The sequence below is a fragment of the Harpia harpyja genome, chromosome 10, assembly GCF_026419915.1.
Source record: "Harpia harpyja isolate bHarHar1 chromosome 10, bHarHar1 primary haplotype, whole genome shotgun sequence".
Lineage (NCBI taxonomy): Eukaryota > Metazoa > Chordata > Aves > Accipitriformes > Accipitridae > Harpia > Harpia harpyja.
Window position 1 is genome coordinate 9,272,326 of NC_068949.1, and position 24,873 is coordinate 9,297,198.

The 24,873-nt window shown below is 60.2% G+C and overlaps 6 protein-coding genes across 7 annotated transcripts; 4 read left to right on the top strand and 2 right to left on the bottom strand.

Moving 5' to 3' along the window:
• Positions 1–3,190: 3,190 nt before the first annotated feature.
• LOC128147062 (lipase member M-like) lies at positions 3,191–11,130 on the top strand. Its single transcript, XM_052799263.1, is given in 11 exon segments — positions 3,191–3,295; positions 4,349–4,466; positions 5,069–5,267; positions 6,194–6,291; positions 7,244–7,255; positions 7,981–8,126; positions 8,735–8,881; positions 9,553–9,624; positions 10,703–10,768; positions 10,898–10,958; positions 10,961–11,130. Coding segments are annotated over 11 exon segments (1,194 nt in total).
• Positions 11,131–13,973: 2,843 nt separating this feature from the next.
• PAOX (polyamine oxidase) lies at positions 13,974–16,954 on the top strand. 2 transcript variants are annotated; one of them, XM_052798684.1, is made up of 7 exons: positions 13,974–14,153; positions 14,480–14,972; positions 15,054–15,253; positions 15,485–15,740; positions 15,963–16,075; positions 16,169–16,326; positions 16,779–16,954. In XM_052798684.1, exons 1-7 carry the CDS (start codon positions 13,997–13,999, stop codon positions 16,917–16,919), a joined length of 1,518 nt encoding a protein of 505 aa, XP_052654644.1. In that variant the 5' UTR covers positions 13,974–13,996; the 3' UTR covers positions 16,920–16,954. The 2 variants fall into 2 exon arrangements, with proteins under 2 accessions (XP_052654644.1, XP_052654643.1); XM_052798683.1 differs by having other exon boundaries at positions 15,963–16,326.
• On the bottom strand, positions 16,950–17,425 carry MMP24OS (MMP24 opposite strand). Its single transcript, XM_052798690.1, has one exon. It carries the CDS (start codon positions 17,350–17,352, stop codon positions 17,092–17,094), a length of 261 nt encoding a protein of 86 aa, XP_052654650.1. The 5' UTR covers positions 17,353–17,425; the 3' UTR covers positions 16,950–17,091.
• A 54-nt stretch (positions 17,426–17,479) lies between these two features.
• MTG1 (mitochondrial ribosome associated GTPase 1) lies at positions 17,480–20,401 on the top strand. The gene is made up of 11 exons (XM_052798685.1): positions 17,480–17,671; positions 17,740–17,803; positions 18,038–18,143; positions 18,250–18,330; positions 18,618–18,674; positions 18,885–18,975; positions 19,085–19,146; positions 19,399–19,495; positions 19,694–19,775; positions 19,918–20,030; positions 20,152–20,401. The coding sequence occupies exons 1-11, from the start codon at positions 17,536–17,538 to the stop codon at positions 20,247–20,249; spliced, it is 987 nt and encodes a 328-aa protein (XP_052654645.1). The 5' UTR covers positions 17,480–17,535; the 3' UTR covers positions 20,250–20,401.
• A 323-nt stretch (positions 20,402–20,724) lies between these two features.
• SPRN (shadow of prion protein) lies at positions 20,725–22,370 on the bottom strand. Its single transcript, XM_052798688.1, has 2 exons — positions 22,138–22,370; positions 20,725–21,483 (listed from the first exon to the last, which is right to left on the bottom strand). Exon 2 carries the CDS (start codon positions 21,463–21,465, stop codon positions 21,055–21,057), a length of 411 nt encoding a protein of 136 aa, XP_052654648.1. The 5' UTR covers positions 21,466–21,483; positions 22,138–22,370; the 3' UTR covers positions 20,725–21,054.
• Positions 22,371–22,457: 87 nt separating this feature from the next.
• On the top strand, positions 22,458–24,689 carry ECHS1 (enoyl-CoA hydratase, short chain 1). Its single transcript, XM_052798686.1, has 8 exons — positions 22,458–22,615; positions 23,175–23,372; positions 23,476–23,603; positions 23,691–23,790; positions 23,898–24,002; positions 24,091–24,210; positions 24,299–24,366; positions 24,453–24,689. The coding sequence occupies exons 1-8, from the start codon at positions 22,501–22,503 to the stop codon at positions 24,516–24,518; spliced, it is 900 nt and encodes a 299-aa protein (XP_052654646.1). The 5' UTR covers positions 22,458–22,500; the 3' UTR covers positions 24,519–24,689.
• Positions 24,690–24,873: the final 184 nt, after the last annotated feature.

The following is a 24,873-nucleotide window of genomic DNA, read 5'->3' on the forward strand; positions in this document are numbered from 1 at the left end:
ATGTTTCATGGGCTGTTTCTCTTCCTGTTATCCCAACAGCAGGATGGGTTAGAGTCTTATGATACCTCAAACAAGAAAATGAAAGACAACCAGCAGCAATGTTGCCCAATATTTATGAAGCATGAAGTTAGCAAGATGCAGAAGCAAAACATCACGCCATAGTAACTTTTGACTCCTGAAGGACCTTAGAGGCCAAGAAAGAGTTGGCCTTTGTGCCTCAAGCAGAACCCAGAAGGCATATGGAGGACTCAGGAGCTGGAAACTCTTGCCTTCTATGTCACGCTTAGGTGACCTTGGCCAGACCTCTTAGATACACACATTTTGGCCCCTCTGAGAATGTGCGTATGAGAGTGATGATTGGTACGGTCTACTTGGTTAGAAAGTTAAATAAAATACCTTTCTGTTTCTAAATGGTCTTGAGTTTTCTTACATTAGTTCCCACAACAATACTGTAAAAGCATCCCGTGAGTGTGGTTATACAGCTTCATTTTAAGAAGCCCATGATAGTCTAATATTTGGTTGTGCACCCTACCATGTATTATGGCGTCCTGACACCATAGGTTAATACTGGTGACTATTTACAATTCTGTTATGCGTACAATCACAGCAGTATCATGATGGTATTGCTCTTTCCACCTACACTTGCAACTATGTTTCAAAATGCCCAATTCTGGTCTCCTAACTTCAAATAACTCAAAGGTCTTCATTTCTTCCTTCGACTAAGCTACACAAGAGTTTCTAGGTAAAAAGCTAGCTGCTCTTTGTTGGCAACTTCTCTCCTTCCTACCACAGTTATGATAGGTACTGGTGCTAAATGGCACACTAGCCTCAGCACTGATACACTGCTCTGATAGCCTTGTCCCATGGTCTGAGAATGCTGGAGGAGGAGTCTGCTGCCTTTCCAACCTCTGTTAGTACCTAGTACTAGTACTTAGTACCTCTGCTAGATAACTAGTACTCAGTGGAGGTAGAAGGCAGCAGACTTGACAGTGCGTGAAGTAGCCAACCATATAAGTAAAAGGTGAGGTCTGTCTTGATGCTGTTGAAGGAAACCTGATGGTAGAGTAGAAAAACACAAGCTGGGGAGGGGTTTCTCCATTCAAAGGGTGTTTTTTAACTCCTTTTGGGACACACACTGGAATTGCCCTCTACACAACCTGTAAAGTCCATCTTATGTGGTGGGATTTGTGTGCTCACAGGAGTGGGAAGACATTTTCAAAAGCCCAAAGTAGACACAGGGACAGAAGTAAGGTAATGAAACAGTGAAGGCTCTGGCCACACCCACTGTCAGGAAGATAATGCCCACACAGATGGTCCCTTTGTGTCAGTGGTTGTGGCACCGATAGAAAATTACAGTCTGGTGGATGGAGTAACACATGCATGTTTTGGGCCGTGTTTCACAACTCGCCTACCAGTCGTAGACTATGGCTGGTATGAACATGAGAAGTCAACCTAATCCATGACCAGGAAATTTATACTCAAGCAGAGCACCTGGTAGCCAGCTGAAGGCTTGGTCTTTTAGGTGGCCACCAAACAGCTACAGAAAGGCATAGTTTGTAAGGTTAAGGGCTGGAGGTGGAGAACAAACACCTTTACTCTGTGCAATACCTGTTGCTTTAGCCAAACGGAGGCATTGCACAAGCTCTCCTCTGCTCTGCTGTCCATTGGCAAGACGCTAAGCTTGGTGCTTTTCCAGAAAACATTGCAGAGGTTTTGCAAATTGCCTGTTGCAAATACAATACTGCTTGGGCATAAGGGCTATGTGGAGGTTGCCTGGGCCACTGTCACCCTTGAAGAGTGGTGTAATCACTGAATGTCTCCCACCCAGGCAGCCGGTGAAGCCTGACCTGTCCTTGTTGTGTCTATGGAAAGGTCAGCATGCTCCTGAGGCCTTGTGAAGCTGGTGGAGCCCAAGTCCTTTCATTGCCCCAGGAGCTCTTCTAAGAGGCATTCCTGAGGATCCCTGGGATTTAGGAAATGACCAAAGAAAACCTTTTGACATTTTTTTTACTGTGGCTATCATGAGCTTAAGGTGCAACTCCATAGCTGAAATTCCTTGCTGCACCACTCCGGCTGCTTTTGGAAGTGTAATCCTTTGCAAGCATGAAAGTCATGACCACATGGCCAAGCAGAGGAAGTTATCAAAGATATGACCAGTGTGCACATCGCTTAATTGGAGGACATGTGATGTGGTCCAGCGTGGTGCCAATGTAACAGGGCTCTGACACAACACAGTCTTTTTAACACTGGTGGTAATAGAGCCACGACCATTCACACCACCAGCCTGACCAAATACGACAGTGGGCTCTGCCTGGTAATGTATTTTCCTCTGTGTAATTCAGATTTCCATTGGAGCTATCCTGAGGGTGAAAAAGCATTGACTCGTTTTTTTTGTGGTAACTTGCCTCTTTGTAATACCATAGAGTGGGTTACTGGGAATATTTCAGATGGCAGATATGTCTCACAGTGTGGGAAACCCACTGGGAGGAGGAAGAAGGGAGGTAGAGAGTAACCAGATGGCTGGTGAAAATATTTGCAACTCATGCTACTGGGTTGAAGTTAAGCTTTAACTTTTAAGAGCCTGGCAAAGCATTAGAAATCATATATAATATTAACTGTGTATATTAAAAATAGGTCTCTGCTTGGGACAGAAGTCTCTAAGGTGATCAAAAAGGTTTCTGTTTTTTTCAGGCTACATTTATTTAATAAATAGTCTTCCTATGAGGCTCTACCAGTTTCAGTTCATAGGATCCTTATGTTAATAGCGGCTTCTGGGTGCTAAAGCTAAGCAAAAGTATAGATGTAGTCATAGCCCAGACAACCTAAATGTGTTCCTTCTGTAGCATTCATTCTTCAAATTAATTCCCTTTGTGTGACAATTGGCTCGACGGTATTTTCTATCACTGTAGTTCTTGCATTATAAAGCTGTTTCTCTTCTTTTTACCATTAAAAATATAAAAATGGGTCTTGCCCAGTACCAGATCCAGTCTGTATAGAGGATTATGAAGAGCCTTGTGTGGACTGTAGTAGAAGCTGGAATTGGGAATCCCCCCCCTTCCCCAGCCCAGACTGTGATATATGGTCTTCAGACATATAAGAAACTTAACCCATTATAACCAAGTAGAAACAGACATTCATAACAATGTTTAATAATAATAATAATATTAATAATATTTTACACAGACACAAGATGTGGCTGTTTATTGCAATCCTGTTTTTGATACAAGCACCTGCAAACTCAGAAGATGCCATCAAACAGGAAAAGGCTGTAAATCCTGAGGCTTTCATGAATGTTGTAAGTCAGGAGAACTTTGAATTTCCACTCTGTCTGAAAGTTTGTGGACATTTAGCTGGGGGGAGAGAGGAATGGAGGGTATGTACGTGGACAGGGCACGGGTCACCACGTGTGCTGGTTTTGTTGAGCGGTGCGCTATGACATTGCCTCCATACCATCATTAACAAGCCCTGCTTCCTGAAGGAGTCCTCTTCCTCCCAGCAGTATTCAGTGCAGTTATCAGCAGGTCGGTTAGAGAGGAGGGTAATCCCAGCCTGGATTTGATCAGACATCTTCCTGGAGGGTAGAAAGTTGTGCATGGCCCCTCTCTTTCAGCTGCAGCAAGTTGCTCAGGGCCGTGCCCAGGTGAGTCCTGAAAGTCTCTGAAGATAGGTTTAGATGGACGCAAGACGTGGGCAATAAAATTCCTGAAATTAATCTCTTCTGCCAACCGTGTGACAAAGCGAGCATACAGCGATGTGTAGGCAGGATCCCAGCTGGATTTCACCAGCCTGAAACTTCCCAATCTGTGGAGTTTTCAGCATAAATAAAGCTCAGGCAGAGCCTCAGGAGCCCTGTGACAAATCCTGCAGGGCTTATCCTATTGCCCTTCCAGTCAGCTCCTCTCGGCAGGTTCAATATGCCCTGCCATCTTATCTGCCCTGCACATCAGCTCAGGGCGTGACATGATATGTCCTGCCGCCAGTGTCAGCTGTCAGTAAATCCTTATGGATTCAATCTTCATTTTTGGAAACATTTCAAATGCATGTGCTGCTGCATGCTGCAAGGGGGCCCTGCTGCCACTGGCTCCCCTCCTGCTCACAGGCACAAGCCCACGGCTGAGCATTGCCTCTTCCCTTGGGCATCTCACGGGGGCGGGTGTGGGATTCAGACAGAGCATCCTGTCTCAGAAGAGTCATCAGCTGATTCAGAGACACCCCGGGCAAAGCAATGTCCCAGCTGCCACAGTGTTTTGGTTTTGCAAAGGCATCCCAGTGGATGAGGGATGCAGTCTCAAGTCAAATGAGCACCTCAGCTATGGAAAGCTTTCCACCTGGGTTTTTCTTTCCCCAGAGCCAAATGATCTGCTACAGAGGGTACCCCAGCGAGGAGTATGAAGTCCTGACTTGTGATGGCTACTATGTCAGCCTGACCAGAATTCCTCACGGGAGAGAAAATCCTAGGAACAGAGGTATGGCTCTATTTCACAAGGATGCCAGCAAAAAAACCCCAAACCCTTAACATAACAAGCAGGTGAAAGGATGAAGCTTACCAGGCCAGGGAAGTATTTGTTGTCAAAGCAAAAATATCATATCCATGGTACTTCTCCTATTTACAGTCAAGGCTTTAGCAGCCAGCATAGGAAAGTGTGTGTGCAGCACAGCAACCACCTTTCGTATCAAGCAGAGACTTGGTTTTATGGCTCAGAGGATGGAGGCGTATCTTAAGAGAGCTCCTCATTTAATTTTTTCCCCATAAATTTGTGACTTTGGGGTTTGAACGATCTCAGGGGTGAGCCTGTACATCTGAGCTTTCACATGGTTGTTGTCAGTGGCCACAGTACTGAGCTTGTGGGGATGAGCACCTGGGGTGTGAAAGGTTTAGGACGGTCGTCCACTGCTCTCCAGTGACAACCATGAGACAACTATGGCAAGGATTTCTTCACCAGGAGACATCATTAAAATGCATATTGTCTGTGCTCTGGCAGTGCAAGAATGAGGCTTTATTGGACTAAATTTGGGGTAAGTAGAGAAATTCCAGTTCGATGAAATGCGCTGTTTCTTTCACATCCAGGGGCCAAGCCGGTCGCGTTTCTCCAGCACGGGTTACTTGGAGAAGGCAGCCACTGGGTGGAAAATCTGGCTAACAACAACCTTGGCTTCATACTAGCAGACTCTGGCTATGACGTCTGGCTGGGAAACAGCCGAGGGACAAGCTGGTCCCAGAGACACCAGCACCTTTCAGCTGACCAGGTTGAATTCTGGGATTTCAGGTGGGCTGGAGTAGATTACAAAAGCATGGCAAACTTCTCTGCCTGTCACTAACCTCTAGGCAGAGGTGGGTGCCTCCAAGCAGGCAAGTCAGAGCACCTTATCCCCAGGTACGTCCTCCCACAGACCTCCTGGTGACATGCCTGGGAAGGATGGAGGTACCTGTGCAGACCTGCCTGCTGACATGGTGCTGACAACTCCTGCCAGCTGCCCGGCCCTGCTGAGAGCGCAGGGCACTGCTGCCTGCCTAGGGACACCCATCCTGCGGAGACATCAGCCCTGTCTTGGGGCCTCTGCGAGGACCTCCCCGGCCAAGCCCCCCAGCAAGGTGTCCACAAGCCTCATTGCCACCTCCCCTTCTCCTAGGCATTGTCCACAGAATGGCTCCTTAAGCTGCTACTGCCTCTCCAGAGCTGATCTTCAGAGCAGTCCTGGATTTCCCAAGGTCATAAACATGCTTCCAGTAAAAAAACTCTAATAAAGTAGGTCTGCCTTTCACCATATCATACTAAAAGGCACATGGGCTGGAACTGGTGCTCCATTCCCTTCTGGGAAAGAGCAGCTCTAGGAGCAGAGCTGGTGCTGTAATCCCAACGAGAGCCAGCTCTGGGTCTGCAGAGCTGCTGTGTATTAAACCCAAATGCACAGCTGGCCAGGCTCTGCACAGTTTCTTTACCACTAACCATGGTTATGGGAGGACTAAGCCCTGCAGGAAAGGATGAGGTCATGGCAGGAGAGATGCCTTTGGACCCTGTGCAGTTTCACCCAGCACAGGGCTCTCTCCTAGCTCATAGGAATTTTTCCCTGGAAAATCAGCCACAGATGTTAAGCCCTTCAGTATACGAGCAAAGCAAGGCAGCCAAAATTCACAGGTAAGTTTGGTCTCCTGGTGTTCCCTTATAACCTATGCACTACTCCTGTGTTGCAGCTTTCATGAAATGGCAATGTACGACCTCCCAGCCATGATCGACTTTGTTCTGCAGAAGACTGGGCAGAAGCAGATATATTACATTGGCTACTCCCAGGGTGTCCTGGTTTCAGCTGGGATAGAGTTAACTGTCTTCCTAGTAGCTGGTACAGTGCTATGTTTTGAGTTCAGAGCGAAGAATGTTGATAACACTGATGTTTTCAGTTGTTGCTCAGTAGTGTTTAGACTAATGTCAAGGATTTTTCAGCTTCTCATGCCCAGCCAGTGAGAAAGCTGGAGGGGCACAAGAAGTTGGCACAGGACACAGCCAGGGCACCTGACCCAAACTGGCCAACGGGGTATTCCATACCATGTGACGTCCCATCCAGTATAGGAACGGGGAAGTGGGGGGGCAGGGATTCGCCGCTCGGGGACTGGCTGGGTGAGCAATTGCACTGCGCATCATTTGTACATTCCAATCCTTTCATTATTGCTGTTGTCATTTTATTAGTGTTATCATTATCATTATTAGTTTCTTCTTTTCTGTTCTATTAAACCGTTCTTATCTCAACCCACGGGTTTTGCTTTTTTTCCCGATTTTCTCCCCCATCCCACTGGGTGGGGGGGAGTGAGTGAGCGGCTGCGTGGTGTTTAGTTGCTGGCTGGGGTTAAACCACGACAGTCAGACTTTCGCACGGGCCATATGGGACTATTAAAAGGTGAGCGAGTTTTGCTGATCACTCCTTGGCTCTCCAGTTGGCGAATCAACTTGTGGATGGGAATCAGAGAGTCTCGGTTGGTGCGATATTGCCGCCGGTGCACCGTCGTGGTAGCAATTGGTACTTGTTGTTCTTCAACCCTCAGCAACCCCACAATCGAAGGGTCTTGAGAGAGACCAGGCAGGGTAGACAGCTGTTCCGTGCCCTCCGTCTCCAAGGCAGCTATACCAAAAGCCCATCGATACCCCTTTGGGTCCTTAAAATACCCTCTCCTGAGATAGTCTATGCCAAGGATGCACGGAGCCTCTGGACCAGTCACAATGGGGTGTTTCTGCCATTCATTCCCAGTTAGGCTGCACGATTGGTGTGTTAGAAGGGGCTGAACATCACGTTGCCCAGACCACCTTGAAAATGCTCATTTTGGTGTTTGTAAGCAGAAAGTGGAGAGGTCCCATCTTTGTGGCAGCAGGCACATCTTTGGGGTCTAGTAGGCAAGCTAGGTAGGAGGTCTCTTGCAGTGAGAAGTCCCACAGCAGCCATGCTTTTCATACAAGACATCTGGGAGGACCAGCATGCTCCTAGGGTGGTATGAAAGCTCCTGGTGACCTCAGTAAGCTCCTTGCTGCAACTGTAATTCAACCTAGAAAACCGACCGTTCCACATCAAAACTAAAGGTGTTTTGCATGGAGGTCACACCTTCTGCTCTCCAATGAAATGCATAGTGGATTTTTCACCAGCTGGGCCATCAGGGGTTCGAGATAACCTCTGTGATGTTGATACCCTTCAGCAGTGGTTGAAGGAAGATGACAGTACTATTCCCTTCACCTGGTGAACGGGGCAGGACTTCCCATCAGTGGTAGTCATTGAAGTGCTTCATCAGCCACTTCTAATCATGGGCATAAGGGCATTGTCTCCTTTCGGACATCTCTAGCACTAACGTTAAGCAGAAAGGTGGCAAGAGATCCCAGATTTCTAATTAGAGATATAATGCCAGCTAAACAGATCCGGACAGCGGGTCCAAGTGAACCCTCGGATTAAGCACCTGAAGAAAGATTGACCAAGTCTCAGGTTGTTTTTCTGTTTTCTCAGCGTTCATCGCGTTTTCATCCATGCCAGAACTGGCTCAGAAAATCCAAATGTTTTTTGCCCTGGCTCCAGTAGTGATAATTAAGCACGCCAGAAGTCCTGTCATGAAAATGACCTTCCTTCTGGACAGGCAATTCAAGATGTTTCAGGTAGGGGGTTACTCCATGCTCTCCTCCCCTGAACACACTGGTGCTAGAAAAGGGATTGTGCCCAGACGCAGTCCCCAGGGCTGTCTGATGCAGCAGAAAACGATTCCCACTGATTTATAAGCACAGACATGACTCAAGTGCTGGTGCACTCCTGCACGGTCACTTTGTTGAGTGCATGCCTGCCTTCCATCTGTACGATCTTCAGCTGTTGAAACTGGTCTTTCTATGGGGGCACTTGTTGGATTCCTGGACAGACTGCCTGGAAAAAAGCAGCTTTACTGTGTTGATTTTAACGACAGTGAAAAACGAATCCAACACTTGGGGGAGGTGGGGGCAAAAAGGAGAGTCCCGAATATTGATTTCCCTGGTGTGCATTCAATCAGCATCACCTCCTGCAGTGAGCTGTGTACATCTCAGCGAGGCAGGAGGGCAAAGGAGAAGCAGGTTTGACTCCTGTGGGCGCCCTGTGCCGCACATCCCCTCATTGACCAGCTGGTGGGAGAGGTCACGGTGACACCAGCTGGTGGCGGGTCAGGGGAGGCAGTCCAAGAGCTAGGCTGCAGGAACAGAAACCAGCAAGAAACCAACCTTGCCCTTTGCTTCTGCAGCTTCTGCTGGGCACAACAGATGCCTCACTGCGGATGAGGAAGCTGTGGAGGTTTCTCCCCCAGCTGTGCAAGCACCCACTGCTGCACAAGCCCTGTGCCAACCTCCTCTTTCTGTTGGGTGGCTGCAGTGAGAAGAACCTCAACATGGTGAGTGCACTGCCCCATGTGCAGGTGAGGGAGCCGGACCCCCGGGGTGCACCACTTGGGAGCACCCAGCAGCGCCCGCTGGCTCTGCCAACCCCGCTGCCTGCCCCTTCCCTGCCAAACGCCCTGTCCAGCCTGCTACAGCCACTAGCCCCCAGCGCTCACGGGCAAGCATATGCTGCAGGGGCAACATGTGTCCCTCTGCCAGATCCCTCGCTCGCTGCTTCTCCTCCCCAGATAGGAAAAGTCCCCAGGCTCTGCTGGGTGAATGTCAGTGGCCCTGTGGCACTTGACAGCACCTCTGAGTTGGGGCTGCCTGTCACTGAGACCAGCTGTACCTCCCACTAGCACCCCTGGGGTGCTGCCCCTGCATGAAGTCTGCTGAAGCAGCATCTAGGTGACCACAGGAGGTCACTAAGGTCTTGAGCACAGTCCCTCAGCCCAGATGAGGTATCTCCAGGAGCTAGGGGTGCCTCATCCTTCAGCACCATTCTCCTCCTGGAGTTGTCTCAGAGCAACTGTTTTTTAATGAATATTATATTCCTGAACCTGACCCAACGCTCTAGGCAGCGTGACTCAGCAGTGGCTGTTTTGGGAAATGCATCATCTGGCAACTGCCATCCTTGCTCCTATCCATTGGAAAGCAGTGATAGCTTGAATATGCTTCCTTGCAGATGCGGCTGGATGTGTACACATCCCACTATCCGGATGGGACATCTGTCAAAAACATGATACACTGGGCCCAGGTAGGTTCCCTGAAAAGCAAATGCTTCACCCCTGGGATGGTGTCTTCACTAAGAGGCTGGTGTGTCCAGGGCAGACGTAAGAGGTTGGGAATCTTGGACATTAGCAGCTCATGAGAATGTAAAGGCAAGAAATTAGGCATACAGAAGAGGTGCTGGATGCAGGATGAGCTGCCCTGCTCCCGCTGGGGACCAGGGGACACTGGGGTGTGTGCCCTGGGCTGTGCCAGGCAGGACAAGGGAAGGGATGGGGAGGCCACCCCTGGATGCTGGGACCAGTTTGGGGCCCTCAGGGATCCCCAAAGCAGAGCAAGCCTGAGGACACTGTGGTGATGGTGGGTGGAAGCCAGGGCGTACATGGCGAGGCTGCAGGAGCTGGGCTTGCTCAGCCAGAGACAAGGAGGCGAAGGGGGATCCAACAGCATCTCCCCCTGCCCAAAGGGGTCCCAGAGACACCGGGGCCACACTCTGCCAGTCTGAGAAACCTGCTGCAGCTGTGGCATTGGCCCTGCTAGGAATGGGGTCAGGCTGGAGATCCCCACCCTGGTGCCTCCTTGCAGAGCCAAATTATAGGTAACAGGGAAGGCAAAAAAGGTCTTTTTAATCAATGCAACTATTGTGCAGGTATCTGAGCTTTCACCCCTATCATAGAAGCAACTCTTATGATAACTGGGCTCACTGATGTCTCTGTACTCTGAGCCTGAAGTGTCATGAGCAGGTAAGGATGATCAGATTGTGGAAGGAAAACTCGCCAACGTGAAGTCCTCCAGCAGCATCCTGCACACACAGCTCATCAGCCGGTTTTCAGAGGCATGAGTGTTGCACCAGGGCAGCCAAGGAGTTGCATGCAACACCTTGGTTTGTCGTCCCATAGCTATGGACAGGTGTGGAGCTGGGGATCAAAGGCATCACCCTGGTAAAAAACGGTGGAAAGTCTGGCTTTGCAGGGATGCCACCTCCTCCCGCAATGTCCCGTGCGAGCCCCCTCTCGTGATGTGGTCCCTCGAGGAGGCTGGGAGATGCTGGACCCCTGCAGCGGTGCTCACTGGCCTCCTGCTGCGGATCTCTCCTCTCCTCCCAGGTAATGAAATCAGGAGAATTCAAAGCCTTCGACTATGGCAGCAAAAACCCAGCTGTATACCACCAGGTAGGAGGCTGCAGCAGCAGTGCTGGCAGCTGGAGACGCCAGGGGACTGTCCTGGGTGGTGTGGGGACAGGCTGGCATGCTGGGGTTGACCATGATGGCGGTTCCTCAGAGCCTCCTGTGTCCCTCCAGGAGACACCTCCCTCCTACCGGGTGGAGGAGATGCCCATGCCCACCGCAGTGTGGTCGGGGGGGAGGACTGGGCAGCTGACTGGAGGGATGTCCGCCTGCTGCTGCCCCGCATCGCCCACCTCGTCACCTATGGCCACATCCCTGACTGGAATCACTGGGACTTTGTCTGGGGCTTGGATGTCCCTGGGCGCCTCTACAGCAGCATCCTGGAGCTGATGGAGGGGTCCCAGTAGAGCAGCAGCCCCCAGGGTAATGCCGGTGGCCTGGCCCCCTCCCTCAGCCAGGACAGACCGAGGAGGTGGTGGGACATCCCACACTGTCCCCTCCTTTCTGCTGGCCTGACACACTTGTAGTGATGGTGCTTCCCACTCATCCCTTAGTGGTTGGGGTCTGTCCTCCTCCTTGCTTGATAGCCCCTCAAGGACCGGTGGTGCCATGCAAGCAGGGCAGCACTGGGGACAACCGAGGGGTCAGGGCAGGCAGGAGCCACCGGCTGGGCAGCCCTGCGGGAAGGTGTGGTGGGTTGACCCTGGCTGGATGCCAGGTGCCCACCAAAGCCATTCCATCACTCCCCCTCCTCAGCTGGACAGGGGAGAGAAAATATAACAAAGGGCTCGTGGGTTGAGATAAGGACAGGAGAGATCACTCACCAATTACCATCACAGGCAAAACAGACTCAGCTTGGGGAAAATTAACTCAATTTATTACCAATCAACCAGAGTAGGGTAATGAGAAATAAAACCAAATCTCAAAGCACCTTTCCTCCACCCCTCCCTTCTTCCCGGGCACAACTTCGCTCCTGGATTCTCTATCTACCCCCCCCCCCAGCAGCGCAGGGAGAAGGGGAATGGGGTTTACGGTCAGTTCGTCACACGTTATTTCTGCCGCTTCATCCTTCTCAGGGGGACAACTCCTCACACTCTTCCCCTGCCCCAGCGTGGGGTCCCTCCCATGCGAGACAGTCCTCCACGAACTTCTCCAGCGTGGGTCCTTCCCACGGGCTGCAGTTCTTCGTGAACTGCTCCAGCATGGGTCCCTTCCACGGCGTGCAGTCCTTCAGGAGCACACTGCTCCAGCGTGGGTCCCCCACAGGGTCACAAGTCCTGCCAGAAAACCTGCTCCGTGGGCTCCTCTCTCCACAGATCTGCAGGTCCTGCCAGAAGCCTGCTCCAGCACAGGCTTCCCACGGGGTCACAGCCTCCTCCAGGCACCCACCTGCTCCAGCGTGGGGTCCTCCATGGGCTGCAGGTGGATATCTGCTCCACTGTGGACCTCCATGGGCTGCAGGGGACAACCTGCTTCACCATGGTCTTCCCCACTGGCTGCAGGGGAATCTCTGCTCCAGCGCCTGGAGCATCTCCTCCCCCTCCTTAGTCACTGACCTTGGTGTCTGCAGGGCTGTTTCTCTTACATGTTCTCACTCCTCTCTGGCTGCCGTTTCCGTCTGTCCCAGCAACTTTTTTTTCCTTCTTAAATATGTTATCACAGAGGCACTACCACTATCGCTTGGCCTTGGCTGGCAGCGAGTCCATCTTAGAGCCGGCTGGCATTGGCTCTGTCGGACACAGGGGAAGCTTCCAGCAGCTTCTCACAGAAGCCACCCCCGTAACACCTCCCGCCCCCGCCACCAAAAACCTTGCCACACAAAGCCAATGCAGAAGGGTCCCAGGGTGATGGTGGAGCTGCATCCTGGGCTGTGCGAGGGGGACGCTGCCATGACCCCATGGTGACTGCCCAGTGGGTTGGGGATTAGAGCACCCACCCCACGAGGAGATGGGAGGGAGGTGGGCTTGTTGGGTCTGGCCGTGGGGAGGCAGGGGGGTCTGAGAGCAGCCCCCAATTGCCGCACAGGCAGGGTTGGAGGGGGTGGATGAGGCTGAACCCTTCTCGGCGGTGACAGGCGATGCAACGAGGGGCCCTGGCCCCAGATCGCAGCCCAGCGGGGTTTGGGTTGGATGTGGGGAACCCTTCTTTCCCCAGACAGCTCCCCAGGGAGGTAGAGGGTCTCCATCTGGGGGAGCGTTCAGGGCTCAGCTGGGCCAAGCCAGGCTCTTGCCTGCGTCATTCAGTCCCAGGGCTGAGCGGCCAGCGGTCCCCGGGGACGGCTGCGTGGCTCAGCACCTACACGCTGGGAATGCCCATCCGCCATCCTTGGGAGCCGGCGGCCCCAAATGCCCTGGGACCAGATCGCAGGGCCACCGCCCCACGACGCACCTGGGGTCCTGTGGCGGTGCGCAGCCCTTACCCCGCGCGGTCCCACCCTGCTGCTTGCTGGAAAACCGGAGGCAGGGAAAATCCCTCCAAAATAAATGCTCAAAGGGGATTTCAGGAGCCTGTGCTGCAGCTCTGACACCCTCTGCTCTTCCTTACACGGAAAAATTTTCTGGGGCCCTGCCTGTGCCCAGGGCCAGCAGGGATAAACGCTGCTTGCCCGCGGCAGTGGGGTGACCCCAGCCGCAGCTGGCCGGGCATGCTGCTCGGCAAGGCGACACGGCAGGTGCTTCCCCAGGGGTCCCGGCTGGGAGCACCCCAGTACCTGCACCCCACCACCGCCGGGGTGGGCAGGAGGCAGGGGCAGCAGCGGGGCAGGGACCACCGCCGGCAAAGAACCACCCGGCAGCCTCAGGGACGGAGAGCTTTATTCGTGCCCACAACGGCTCGGAAATGACCGGCAAGTGGGAGCTCTGGGGCAGGCCCTGGAGGGCAACTGCCCGCCCGCGGGACCGCTGCCAGGGCCGGCGGCTCTCCCCGGTGCCGCCGGGACGCGTGCGGCCAAGCCGGCCCGCCGACAGACCGAACTCGGCACCCGGCGGCTCCTCGACCTTGCCGGGCTGGCCGGCCACGGCACCGGGCGGGGGAGAGAAGGAGGTCGGTGAGGTGGTCCCGGGGGAGTCCCCCACCCCAGGAAGGGCCCCCCCTCCCGAACCAGCCTCCTCCCGCCCCTCCATCTGCAAAGCCCGCCGGTTTTCGGTCCCGCTCACTGAAGCCACGGGACCCACCGGCAGAGAACGACAACCCCCTCCCGCCCTTCGCCCCGAGGCACGTGGGGGCGAGGCCTGTGGAGGCGGGGCCGGGAGGGGCGGGGCGGCGGCGGGCGCCATGGAGGGCGGCGGCGGCGGCAGCGGGCGGCGGGTGGTGGCGGTGGGCGCGGGGCTGGCGGGGCTGGGGGCGGCGCAGAGGCTCCGCGGGCACGGCTCCCTCCGGCTGCTGGAGGCGGCGGCCCGCGCTGGGGGCCGCGTCTGCACCCGCCCCTTCGGTACGGGGCAGGCCCGGGCGGGGGGGGGGGGGGGGGGGCGGCGGCACCGGGCGGGGAGGGGGTGTACCAGGACAGGACCAGGGATGGGGTTGCTGCGCCTGAGCCCCCACCCCCCCGAGTGGGACGGACACGGGTCTGGGGGCATCCGGTCCCGTGGGTGCAGCAGGACCAAACCGGAGCCGGTCACGGGTGGCACGGGGCAGGGGGACGGGCGCAGGGGAGGGTCTGCTGGCTCCAGTTGTTTTGGGGGGGGGGCACACGGGGTTGGGGGTCCTGCCACACGTACACCTTGGGGTGACCCCCTTCCCCGCCCTCCCTCCCCGCAGCATCGGGGCTGGTGGAGATGGGGGCACACTGGATCCATGGCCCCTCGCCGGGGAACCCCGTCTTCCGCCTGGCCACCCACTACGGCCTGCTGGGCCCGGAGGCTGCCCGGGAGGAGAACCAGCAGGTGGAGGTGGGGGGCCACTCCCCGCTGCCCTGCGTCACCTACGGCAGCTCAGGGAGGGTGCTGAGCCCCCAGGTGGTAAGCGAAGCCCGTGACCTCTTCAACACCCTTCTGGCCTCCGCCCGCGCTTTTTGCGGGTCCGAGGAGCCACCGGCACCCAGCGTGGGACAGTACCTGCGGACGGAGATCGCCCGGAGGCTCCCCGCTTTGGGAAGGGGCGAGGAGGACGCCCAGCGGCTCCAGCTGGCCGCCCTCGCCGCCTGCCTCAAGCTGGAGTGTTGCATCAGCGGAACCCACAGCATGGACCTGGTGGCCCTGGCGCCCTTCGGGGAGTACGTCTCCCTGCCTGGCCTGGACTGCACCTTCCCGGGGTAAGCGTGGGGCTCCGGAGGGGAAGGTGGAAGAGCGTTTTGTGGGGGGCACCTCATCCCCAGTGGCACTTCCTCCCGCAGCGGCTACAGTGGCTTGCCCGATCGCATGCTCTCAGCTCTGCCAGAGGGCACCGTCCTGCTCAACAAGGCAGTGAGGACTATCCGGTGGCAAGGGTCCTTCCGCGAGGAAGGGGACGAGGCCAGGGATTTCCCCGTCCAAGTGGAGTGCGAGGACGGAGACACCTTCCTCGCCGACCACGTCATCGTCACTGTCCCGCTGGGTGAGGACACCAACACCTTTCCTTGCCCTGCCTGTCCCTTCCAACCAGTTGGCATGGTTGGAGATGGGCGGATGGAGGGCAGGGACTTGCCCAAACCCCTTCCCAGCTTCCCCTCTCCCAGTTTCCCCTGGTGGGAGAGGGGAGGCTGGGAAGGGGTTTGGGGAGGGGAAGAGTATCTCAGACCCCGTTTAGGAGCCTGGCAACCAGAATGGCCCAATCTTCTGCCTGCAGGTTTCCTCAAGGAACGCCACCAGGACTTCTTCCAGCCTCCCCTGCCCAAGCGGAAAGCAGAGGCCATTCGCCGCCTGGGTTTCGGCACCAACAACAAGATCTTCCTGGAGTTCGAGAAGCCTTTCTGGGAACCCCAGCAGCAGCTCCTTGAAGTGGTGTGGGAGGACGAGTCGCCCCTCGAGGAGCCCAGTGCCAACCTGGAGGCCAACTGGTTCAAAAAGCTTGTTGGATTCGTGGTCCTCCAACCGCCGGAGCAGTACGTGACGGGAACGTCAGCAAAGGGGCATCACGGCCAGGGGGGCTTGGGCATCTTCCAGGCAATATGAAGGAGCATCTCGGTCCTGTCTGGAGCTTCAAGACCTTCTCTGGGTCACTGATGGCTCGTGACGCAGCAGCGCTCCCAGGGCAGGGAGGGCACAGTGCCTGGTGAGCAGCAGGAGGGCAGCAGGCAGTCCTCGGCCCCGTCTTTCCTCCCCAGGCATGGGCACGTCCTCTGCGGCTTCATCGCGGGGAAGGAGTCGGAGTACATGGAGACGCTGAGCGACGCGGAGGTTCTCGGCACCATGACACACGTCCTCCGCACGCTGACAGGTACTGCTGCCTTCTCCACCCTCGTCACCCCAACCCCCCCCCGGGAAACGCGCACCCAGATTTCTGGATGCCACCCAGAATCCGTGCCTGCAGGGAACCCACGCCTGCCCGCTCCCAGGAGTGTGCTTAGGTCCCGGTGGCACAGTGCTTCCTATACCCGGGGCTCCTACAGCTACGTGGCCGTTGGCAGCTCAGGGGACGACATCGACGTGCTGGCTCAGCCCCTGCCTGAGGACCCCAAGGACTCCAGGGTAATTTCTTTAGGCCCGGGGGATGCAGCAGCCGTGAGGGAAGCAGGATCCCCCTGGGCGTGGGGACAGACAGACAGGGGTGGGGACAGGGCACCCCAGGCCCTGAGGAGCACAGGGAGGTGGCATTCCCCATTCCCGCTCCATTCAGGGGTCACCAACCAACCACCCTTGGCTCTTCCCACTGAGCTCCACACGGGGGGGGGAACCCCATTTTCATAAAATTTTGGGGGACACAGGTCCTTCTGACCACTCTCCAGCATCCTCACAGCATGGGGTGGGTTTCTAAGGAAGGGAAGGTGCCCACTCCTCGGTCTCTATGTGGCTGCAGAGCGAGTCATGCATCACGGGGTGCCAAAAGGCAGGGAGATGAGGCTGGTTTAGTAGGACCCGGTGTCCCTGCTGGGCTGGGGGAGGCAGCAGGCCCCCGGCGCTCACCTCCCGCCTCGCCGCAGCCTCTGCAGCTCCTCTTCGCCGGTGAGGCCACCCACCGCACCTTCTACTCCACCACCCACGGAGCTCTGCTGTCAGGCTGGCGAGAGGCTGAGCGCCTCAACCAGCTCTTCAAGGCACCCGGCCCCGCTCCTCAGCTCTGAGGTGGCAAAATAAAACCCGTGCGTCGTGGCTTGCAGCTGATCAGCCTCCTTTATTGAGGACCCTCCCCGGCGGAGGGACGGGGAAGGCTTCTCTCTCTCTGTCTCTCTCACTCTCTGGGGTGATGGATGCGGCTCCTCGGCTCGGGTCCGGCGGGGAGAAGGAGGTACGGCGTTAGTACCAGTTGGTGCTGGCGATGAGGAAGCGGGTGTCGTCCAGCGGGGCCTGTGTCGGGCCTGGCTCCGGGGTGGGCTGAGGGGCTGGGGGCGGCTGGGGAGCGGGTTGGGTGCCAGGCCCCGCGGCACGGGGGGTGCCAGGCCCCGCGGCACAGGGGGTGCCGGGCCCCGCGGGGCGCCCGGCACCCCTCGTGCCGCCAGGACCCACCGTCGGGCCCCCCGTAGGCCCCACGGGCCCCGTAGGCCGCGGCTCCGCCATGGCGCTCAGGAGGAGACGGGAGCGACGCCTGCTCAGGGCAACGCCCCGCCCACCCGACGTCGGCCCGCCCACTCGACGTCACTCCCCGCCCACCGCCCCACCCCTCCCTCTCGACAGCTGCCTCCGGCCCCGCCTCCCCGCGCGTCGCGCCAGGTGTGACGCAGCGGAAGGGGCGCCGCCGCCATGAGAGGGTGGGCGGGAGCGCTGCGGGCGGCGGGGGCCAGGTCGGGATCAGGACCGGGGCTTGGCGGGTTCCGGGAGCGTTTCGATTTCGGCGGCCGCGATGTGGCCTCCTGGTTCCCGGGGCACATGGCGAAAGGTGAGAGATGGGAGTGGGGGGGGGCTGGCCCCCGATTCCGCTGCCGCTCACCCAGCGCTGTGTTGCAGGCCTGCGGCAGATGCGGGCCTCCCTGCGGCGCGCCGACTGCCTCATCGAGGTCCACGACGCTCGCATATCCTCCGGCACGGCTCTTCATCCCCCCCGCGGGTGTTCCCCGGGGCAGCCGGCGCCGGCACCCCACCCCCTGCACTTGTGTGCCCCGTCTCCCTCCAGGCCGCCCCTTCTCCCAGTCCTGTTACCCTTCTCCCAGCTCCACACCAGCCCCATCACCCCCCCCCCGCCCAACTGGCCCCCCCAGTACCTGCTCCCACGCCAGCGCACAGTCACTCTCCTTAGCGGCGCCCACATCCCGCTGTCGGGCCGTAACCCCATGCTGCAGGAGGCGCTGGGCATCCGCCCGCATATCCTGGTGCTGAACAAGATGGACCTGGCTGATCCCCGCCGGCAGCCGGTGAGCACCGGGGCAGGGCGGGCGGGCTGGCTGGCTGGCTGGCTGGCAGGGGCCCCACGGGTCGCTGCAGGCAGGTGCCAGCAATGCCTCTGCCTGTCCTTTTCAGAGAGTCTTGGAGCACCTGAAGCAGCAGGGATGCTCACACGTTGTATTCACTGACTGCCAGCGTGATGGCAACGTCAAGAAGGTAATGGGCCAGCAGCCCCATGCCCAGCCTTGCTCCTTGCTGTCAGCAGCTGAGGGCCATGCGCCGATCCCCCAGCCTCAGGGAGTGGCCCCAGCACCCCACTGTGAGGAAGTGATGCTGGCTGGTCCAGAGCGATCTTCATTTCCAGCTTACCTGAGGCTGCTTACCCATCCTTTGCTTGGCCCCTGTTTTGCACATCCTCCTGGTACAGTGTCCCCTAAGCGAGTGGCTGCTGCCAGCGTGGGTGCAGTGCTACAGTTACAGCCCTTCTCCGTGTTTCTCTGCAGATTGTTCCCGTGGTTGCCAAGCTGGTGGGCAACAGCCCACGCTATCACAGGGCTGAGGTGAGACGCAGCAGCGAGACTGCCGGTGTGTGCAGTCAGGGTGGCCGTCGGCAGGTCACCTCCTTCTCCAGCTGGAGGGATGAGGCTGCTCACACACGTGCTGGAAGTGCCGGCAAAGGCCGGGTTGTTTCGCTGTTGCGGCTGCCCGCCGCTCCTGGGGTGGGTGGCCAATAACCGGCTGCTCCCTGCCTGCATCCTCCTCGCTTCCAGAGCACCGAGTACAGCATCCTGGTGATCGGCGTGCCCAATGTGGGCAAGTCCTCGCTCATCAATGCCCTGCGGAGGCTGCACCTCAAAAAGGGTATTTCTGCATGGTGCCTGGGCTCGAGGAGCCACTAGCGTGGCTGTGGAGCGGGCAGCGGGGCAGAGCGTCGCTTCCTTCTCTGACTGCGTCTCTCCTTTCCCCAAAGGGAAAGCCACCGCGGTTGGTGGTGAGCCGGGCATCACCAAGGCGGTGCTGACCAGAATCCAGGTACCGTCCCCATGGTGCAGCTGGCTGCGTGGGTGCTGGCCTCTGCCTCCCTGCATCCTCTCGCCCGCGAGAGGTTTCTTGTTTCTGGAAAACCTCAAGGCACGCAGAGCTGATCTCAAAGGGTTGCTCGGGTCCCCTTTCCAGCAAGACCTTAATGAAAGAGCTCAATGCCTCACTCGTTAGCCATGTCAGATTCCACAGTGCTAATTGCCGAGCCACGTGTCCTAACTGCCCCGATTCCCCCCATCCCAGGTCTGCGAGAAGCCCCTGATGTACCTGGTGGACACACCTGGCGTGCTGCCCCCGAAGCTGGGGGACGTGGAGACGGGCATGAAGCTAGCACTGTGCGGTGAGGTGGAGGCTGTGGCCGGGGGGGACTCCCTAAATGTGGCTTTGAGCCCTGGCTGGGGCAGCAGTCTGCTGCTCACAGCCCCCCCAGGCCAGCGCACGCTGCCTGGGTGCCCATGGGCGGCATGTGGGTGGCACGAGGGGTGGCCGGGGCTGGGAGCAGGGCTGGGGGGAGCTGGGGCTTGACCCGCTTTTCCAGGAGCCATCCGTGACCACCTGGTAGGGGAGGACATCATGGCTGACTACCTCCTGTACGCCCTGAACAAGCAGCAGCAGTTCGGGTGAGCCAGCGGGGGAACTGGAGAGGGCCCGGGGCTGCATCTGCTGCCAGTGGTCCCAAGCGGGTGGTGGAGAAGCTGTCCCTGGGGAATCGGGGGTGGGCAGAAGTGATGCCGGCAGGCTGCGAGCCGACACCTTTGGCAGGTATGTGCAGCGCTACGGGCTGGCTGAGGCCTGCGACAACATTGAGTCCGTGCTGAGGCGCGTGGCCCTTGCCCAGGGCAGGACACAGAAGGTGAAGGTGCTGACGGGCACGGGTGAGTGCTCCGGGGGGGGATCTCTGCGGCCTGGGGCGCGGGGGCCAGGCTTTTGGGGATCCTAGGGCAGCTCCAAGGCTCTGCCGATGCCTCCTTCCGTACCCACCGCCCCCATCTCCAGGGAATGTCAACGTGACAATGCTCAACTACCCGGCCGCTGCCTACGAGTTCCTGCGGGATTTCCGGGCGGGACGCCTGGGCAGGGTGACGCTGGACTGAGACCTGTCCTGTGGGAGAGAGGCACCGCCCGCAGCCGCACAGGTGGGGGTAAAGGCCTGGCTGCTCCCCCGAGATGCCCCAGTGCCCCACGGGGCTGGGGCCACCTCGGCATGGAGCTCTGGTGTGTGATTAAAGCAGCTCCCAGTTTTGGACCCCAGCCTGCCGCAAGGGGCCAGGGGGTACAGGATACCCATGGAGCCGGGGGTGGTGAGGCTGTACCGTGGGGGCTGCCCCGTGGTGTCACCATGCAGGGCAGTGCTCTCCGTGGGGAGCACGGCACCCACCCAGCGGGGCCAGGGGCCCGGCTGCTGCCTCCAGCCGGGACAAACCCCCCCGGGGAGCCGTTTTCCTCGCTGCGGTCTTGGCCTTCTCTGGGACCTCCATCCTGAAATAAAACCTCCGTGGGCAGGGTGCCAGGGCGGTGGCCGTCCCAGGGTCCCTGTCCCGAGCCCCAAGCCCTGCATCCAGCCACACCTGCTTTCCGCCCAGCTTTATTGCCACCTCCTCGTCCTCCGAACGCTGCGAGACCCACGTACAGAGGAGCGGCGCCAACAGGGTGCCCGAGCCGGTGGGGTTTGGCACGGGGTGGAGGGGGGAAGGTGACGGAGGGGCTTCCAGCGGGGTCCTGCCCCGCTGGCGGCGGGTAACCGGGTGAGGCCGGGCGCTGGGGTGGGCACGGCCCTGGGAGCCGCTTGCTAGCCCAGGGGGGTGGGCTCAGCCCCGGGGGGGGGGGGGGGCGGCGCGGCCGGTCCTGGCGGCATCGGTAGCTGCACCGGGCACGGTGAGGTCGGGTCCCTCGAAACCGTCAGCGGTGGAGGACGGCAGCCAGGGGCCAGAGCCAGGACACGGCCCAGCCCAGCGGGTCCCAGGCCGGGGCGGCGGAGGTCCAGGTGCTGGCGGCGGCCGTCCAGTTGCCATCGCGGTACTCGACGCCGTCGCCCGCTTCCGGCTCGCCGGCCGGCCGGGCCCGGCGCAGGGCGGCCCCTGCCGCCACGCCGGCAGCCGCTCCCGCCGCCGCCGCCCCCGCCACCCGCAGGGCCGCCCCGGCCGAGCCGTAACGGGGCACCGCCGCCTTCACCCGGCCGCGGGCGGCGCCCCGGGCCCCGCCGCGGGCGGCCCCCCGGGCGCCACCGCGCCCGCCCTTGCCGGCCACCGCGTCGCAGAAGGCGGCGGCCAGCAGCATCAGCGCCCAGCACGCCGCCGCGCTCCGCCGCATCCAGCCGCTCGGCCGCACCTGGGCACAAGGAGAGCCCGGCACTCAGCCGCGGCCTGGCGGGCGGGCACACGCGTGTGCACGGCACGTGCTCGCGCGCCCGCCCGCATCGGGCGCAGGCAGGAGGAGGCTGCCCGGGCCCCGCGCGTGAGCTGCGTGTGCGCGCCCGGCCTGCGCGCGTGTGCTGCTCACGCGTGTGCGTGGGCTGCACACACGTGTGTGTCGCTCGTGCGCGCGCTGCCGTCGCACGTGCAGCAACCCGTGGGTTGCATAAGCATGCCGTCTTGCACACGCTCGCACACGCAGCCACGCGCGCTCACACACACCTGCGCACGCGGTGCTTGCACACGCGCGCTCCCGAGCGCGCCCCCGCGCAGCTCGCACGCGCGTGTGCGCACCCACGCGTGGCTGCACACGTAGACACACCTGCGTGGCTTGCGCACCCGCGCCGCTGTGCCGAACGCAGCAGCCCGTGGGTGCGTGCACGCGGGCGCGCTGCTCACGCGCGCTCAAGCAGGTCCCTCGGGCACGCCTGTGCACGCGCGCACACATACACACGCCCCCCCCCGCAGCAGCACGCACGCGTGCACGCGCACGGCCGCGGGGCACATTCGCGGCCCCCCCCCCCCCGCCCCGCCCGGCACCCTGCAGGCCGCCCCCGCCGGCCGGGCTCACCGGGCCCGGGGCTGCCGCTGGCTCCCTCCGCTCCGTTCTGCTCCTCCCCGCCCGCGCTCCCGCCGCCGCGCTCCCGCCGCCGCCGCCCCCCCCCTACTCCAGGCGCGGGGTCGCGCGGTCGGGGCCGCGCGGCGGCAGGGAGGGGCGGGGGGGGGGAGCGGGGCACGGCGCCCGGGCGGGGCCGCTCGTGGCGGTGGGTGCGGCCGCGGGAGACGACGGAGAGAAGCGCACACCCTCGCCCCCGCGGCGAATGGGGATGGCGCGCTGTGGGGCGGGGCCGCCTCGGCCAATGGGCGCGGGGCGGGGCGGGGCGTCCACGGGGGTCGGGGCTGGGCCGGGGCCTCCTCGCTGCCGCTCGCCGCCATGGCCGTCTCGCTGCGCGCGCTCCTCCGCCCCGCCGCCGCTACCGCCGCGCGCCGCCGCGCGCTCCTCCCGCCGCCGCCCCGCCCCCTCCTCCGGGCGCGGGCCTGCAGCGCCGGTGAGTGGGGCACCGGGGCGGGCACGGGGGGGCGTCCGGCGACGGGGAACGGGCGCGGGCCCGCCTCCGGGCACCGGGCCGCCAACACCGGGCGGCGGGTCCCCGCCCGAGCACTGGCACCGGATCTCTGCACCGTGCACGGGGCCTGGCACCGGGTCTCCGCACCGTGTATGGGCTGTGGCACTGCCTGTCGGGGTCCCGGCGCCGTGCACCGGGGCCCAGCACCGTGCGTGTGCCCAGCGCCTTGCACGGGGTCCCTGGACCGCGCACCCGGTCCCAGCACGGCGCGCCGGCCCGGCACCGGGTGGTCACCGGGCTGCGCCTGCCCGGGTCAGGACCGCACCGGGAACTTCCCGCGAGCCCCGGTCCCGACCCCCCCGGGGGGTGACGTCCCGCTGGCTCCCGGTGACCGCTGGCACGCGCCTGCTGCCCTGAAGGTCGCCTTAAAATAGCGCGGCCGGGCCTCACCGGAGGGCGGCGGGGGTGGGGGGTGTCTCACCCGGTTGCGGGCAGCCGGTTGCCTAACGGGGCGGTGTCGGGGGCGGGGGGCGGCGGGCAGGGGCCCCGTTCCAGTACCTGGCGGTGCAGAAGACAGGGGCGCGGCAGAGCGTGGGCCTGATCCAGCTGAACCGGCCGCAGGCGCTTAATGCCCTTTGCGAGGGGCTGATGGAGGAGCTGCGGAGGGCGCTGGAGGCCCTGGAGAACGACTCGCAGGTGGGGGCCATCGTCATCACCGGCAGCCAAAAAGCCTTTGCAGGTAGGGCAGGGTGCCTGCCTCCACCCCAAGTTTTGGCGGGGGGTGGGGAGGGGAGGGGGGTGTCGGTGTCGGTGTCGGTGTCCTACCCCATTGCCCTTTGCAGCTGGCGCTGACATCAAGGAGATGCAGAACAAAACTTTCCAGGAGTGCTACAGCAGCAGCTTCCTCGCCGGTTGGGACAAGGTCTCCACCGTCCGCAAACCCATCATCGCCGCCGTCAATGGCTACGCTGTGAGTCCCCACCACCACCTCTCCCAGCCCCCCCACCCCGGCTCAGCCCCAGTACCCCCTGACCCCCCTCTTCCTCCCCTGTCCCAGCTGGGCGGTGGGTGTGAGCTGGCCATGATGTGTGACATCATCTACGCCGGGGAGAAGGCGCAGTTTGGGCAACCTGAAATCCTGCTAGGGACCATCCCAGGTGAGCGGGGGGCACCCACTGAGGGGGATCCATGCTGGCTGGAGTGGGGACAGCAGGGACACCCGGGTGTCCCGCTCTGGACCTGTCCCTTCCCCAAACGTCTCCAGGTGCTGGAGGGACGCAGAGGTTGACCAGGGCGGTGGGGAAGTCGCTGGCGATGGAGATGGTCCTCACCGGGGACCGGATTTCGGCAGTGGAGGCGAAGGAGGCAGGTAGGGGCGTGGGCCAGCCCCGGCACCGTGGGGGTCCGGCGGGGAGTCATCCCCCCCCCCCCCCCCCACCTCCCACCATCTATCCTAGGTCTGGTCAGCAAAGTCTTCCCTGTGGAGAAGCTGCTGGACGCAGCCATCGCCTGCGCTGAGAAGATTGCCAGCAACTCCAAGCTGGTGGCCGCCATGGCGAAGGAGTCGGTCAATGCTGGTAGGGGCTGGGGGGCCAACTGGGAACCCCCCCACGGGGGCTGCGGGGCCAGGCAGCAGGGTCTCCCCAACTTCTCCCTTGCTCTCAGCCTTCGAGACAACGCTGGCGGAGGGGACCAGGACGGAGAAGCGGCTTTTTTATGCCACCTTTGCCACCGTGAGTAGGGGGGTCGGCCCCATTGCGAGGGGGGGATAGCAGGGCTGCCGCAGCCCCCCCCAGCCTCACCTCGCCGCTCCTCACAGGGCGACCGCAAGGAAGGGATGACGGCATTTGTGGAGAAGCGCAAAGCAAACTTCACCGACAGCTAAGCCCAGGGTGGTGTGGGTCCCCACGGCCACCTGCTGCCCATCAGCCCCCTGCGTCACCCCACGGAGGGGTCCAGGACCCAGTGGCGAGCGATACTTGCCTGGGGTGAGACAACCAGCAGTGGGGACCGCCTTTGCCATCACTATTAAAAGGTTTTCCTGGCGCTGCCGGAACACAGGGCATCCTTGCTGTGGGGTGCCCCCTGAGCTGGGAAATGTTGGGGTTCACTGAGACCCCCCCCCCCAACTCCATCATGCTGCTCTCTGACGCTGGAGCAATAGGTCCCTGTGTCCCTTGGAGAGGGGACAGCCTGTGGCACCTTCTTGGGCGCAACACCGATGTGCTAAGTTTGCCTGG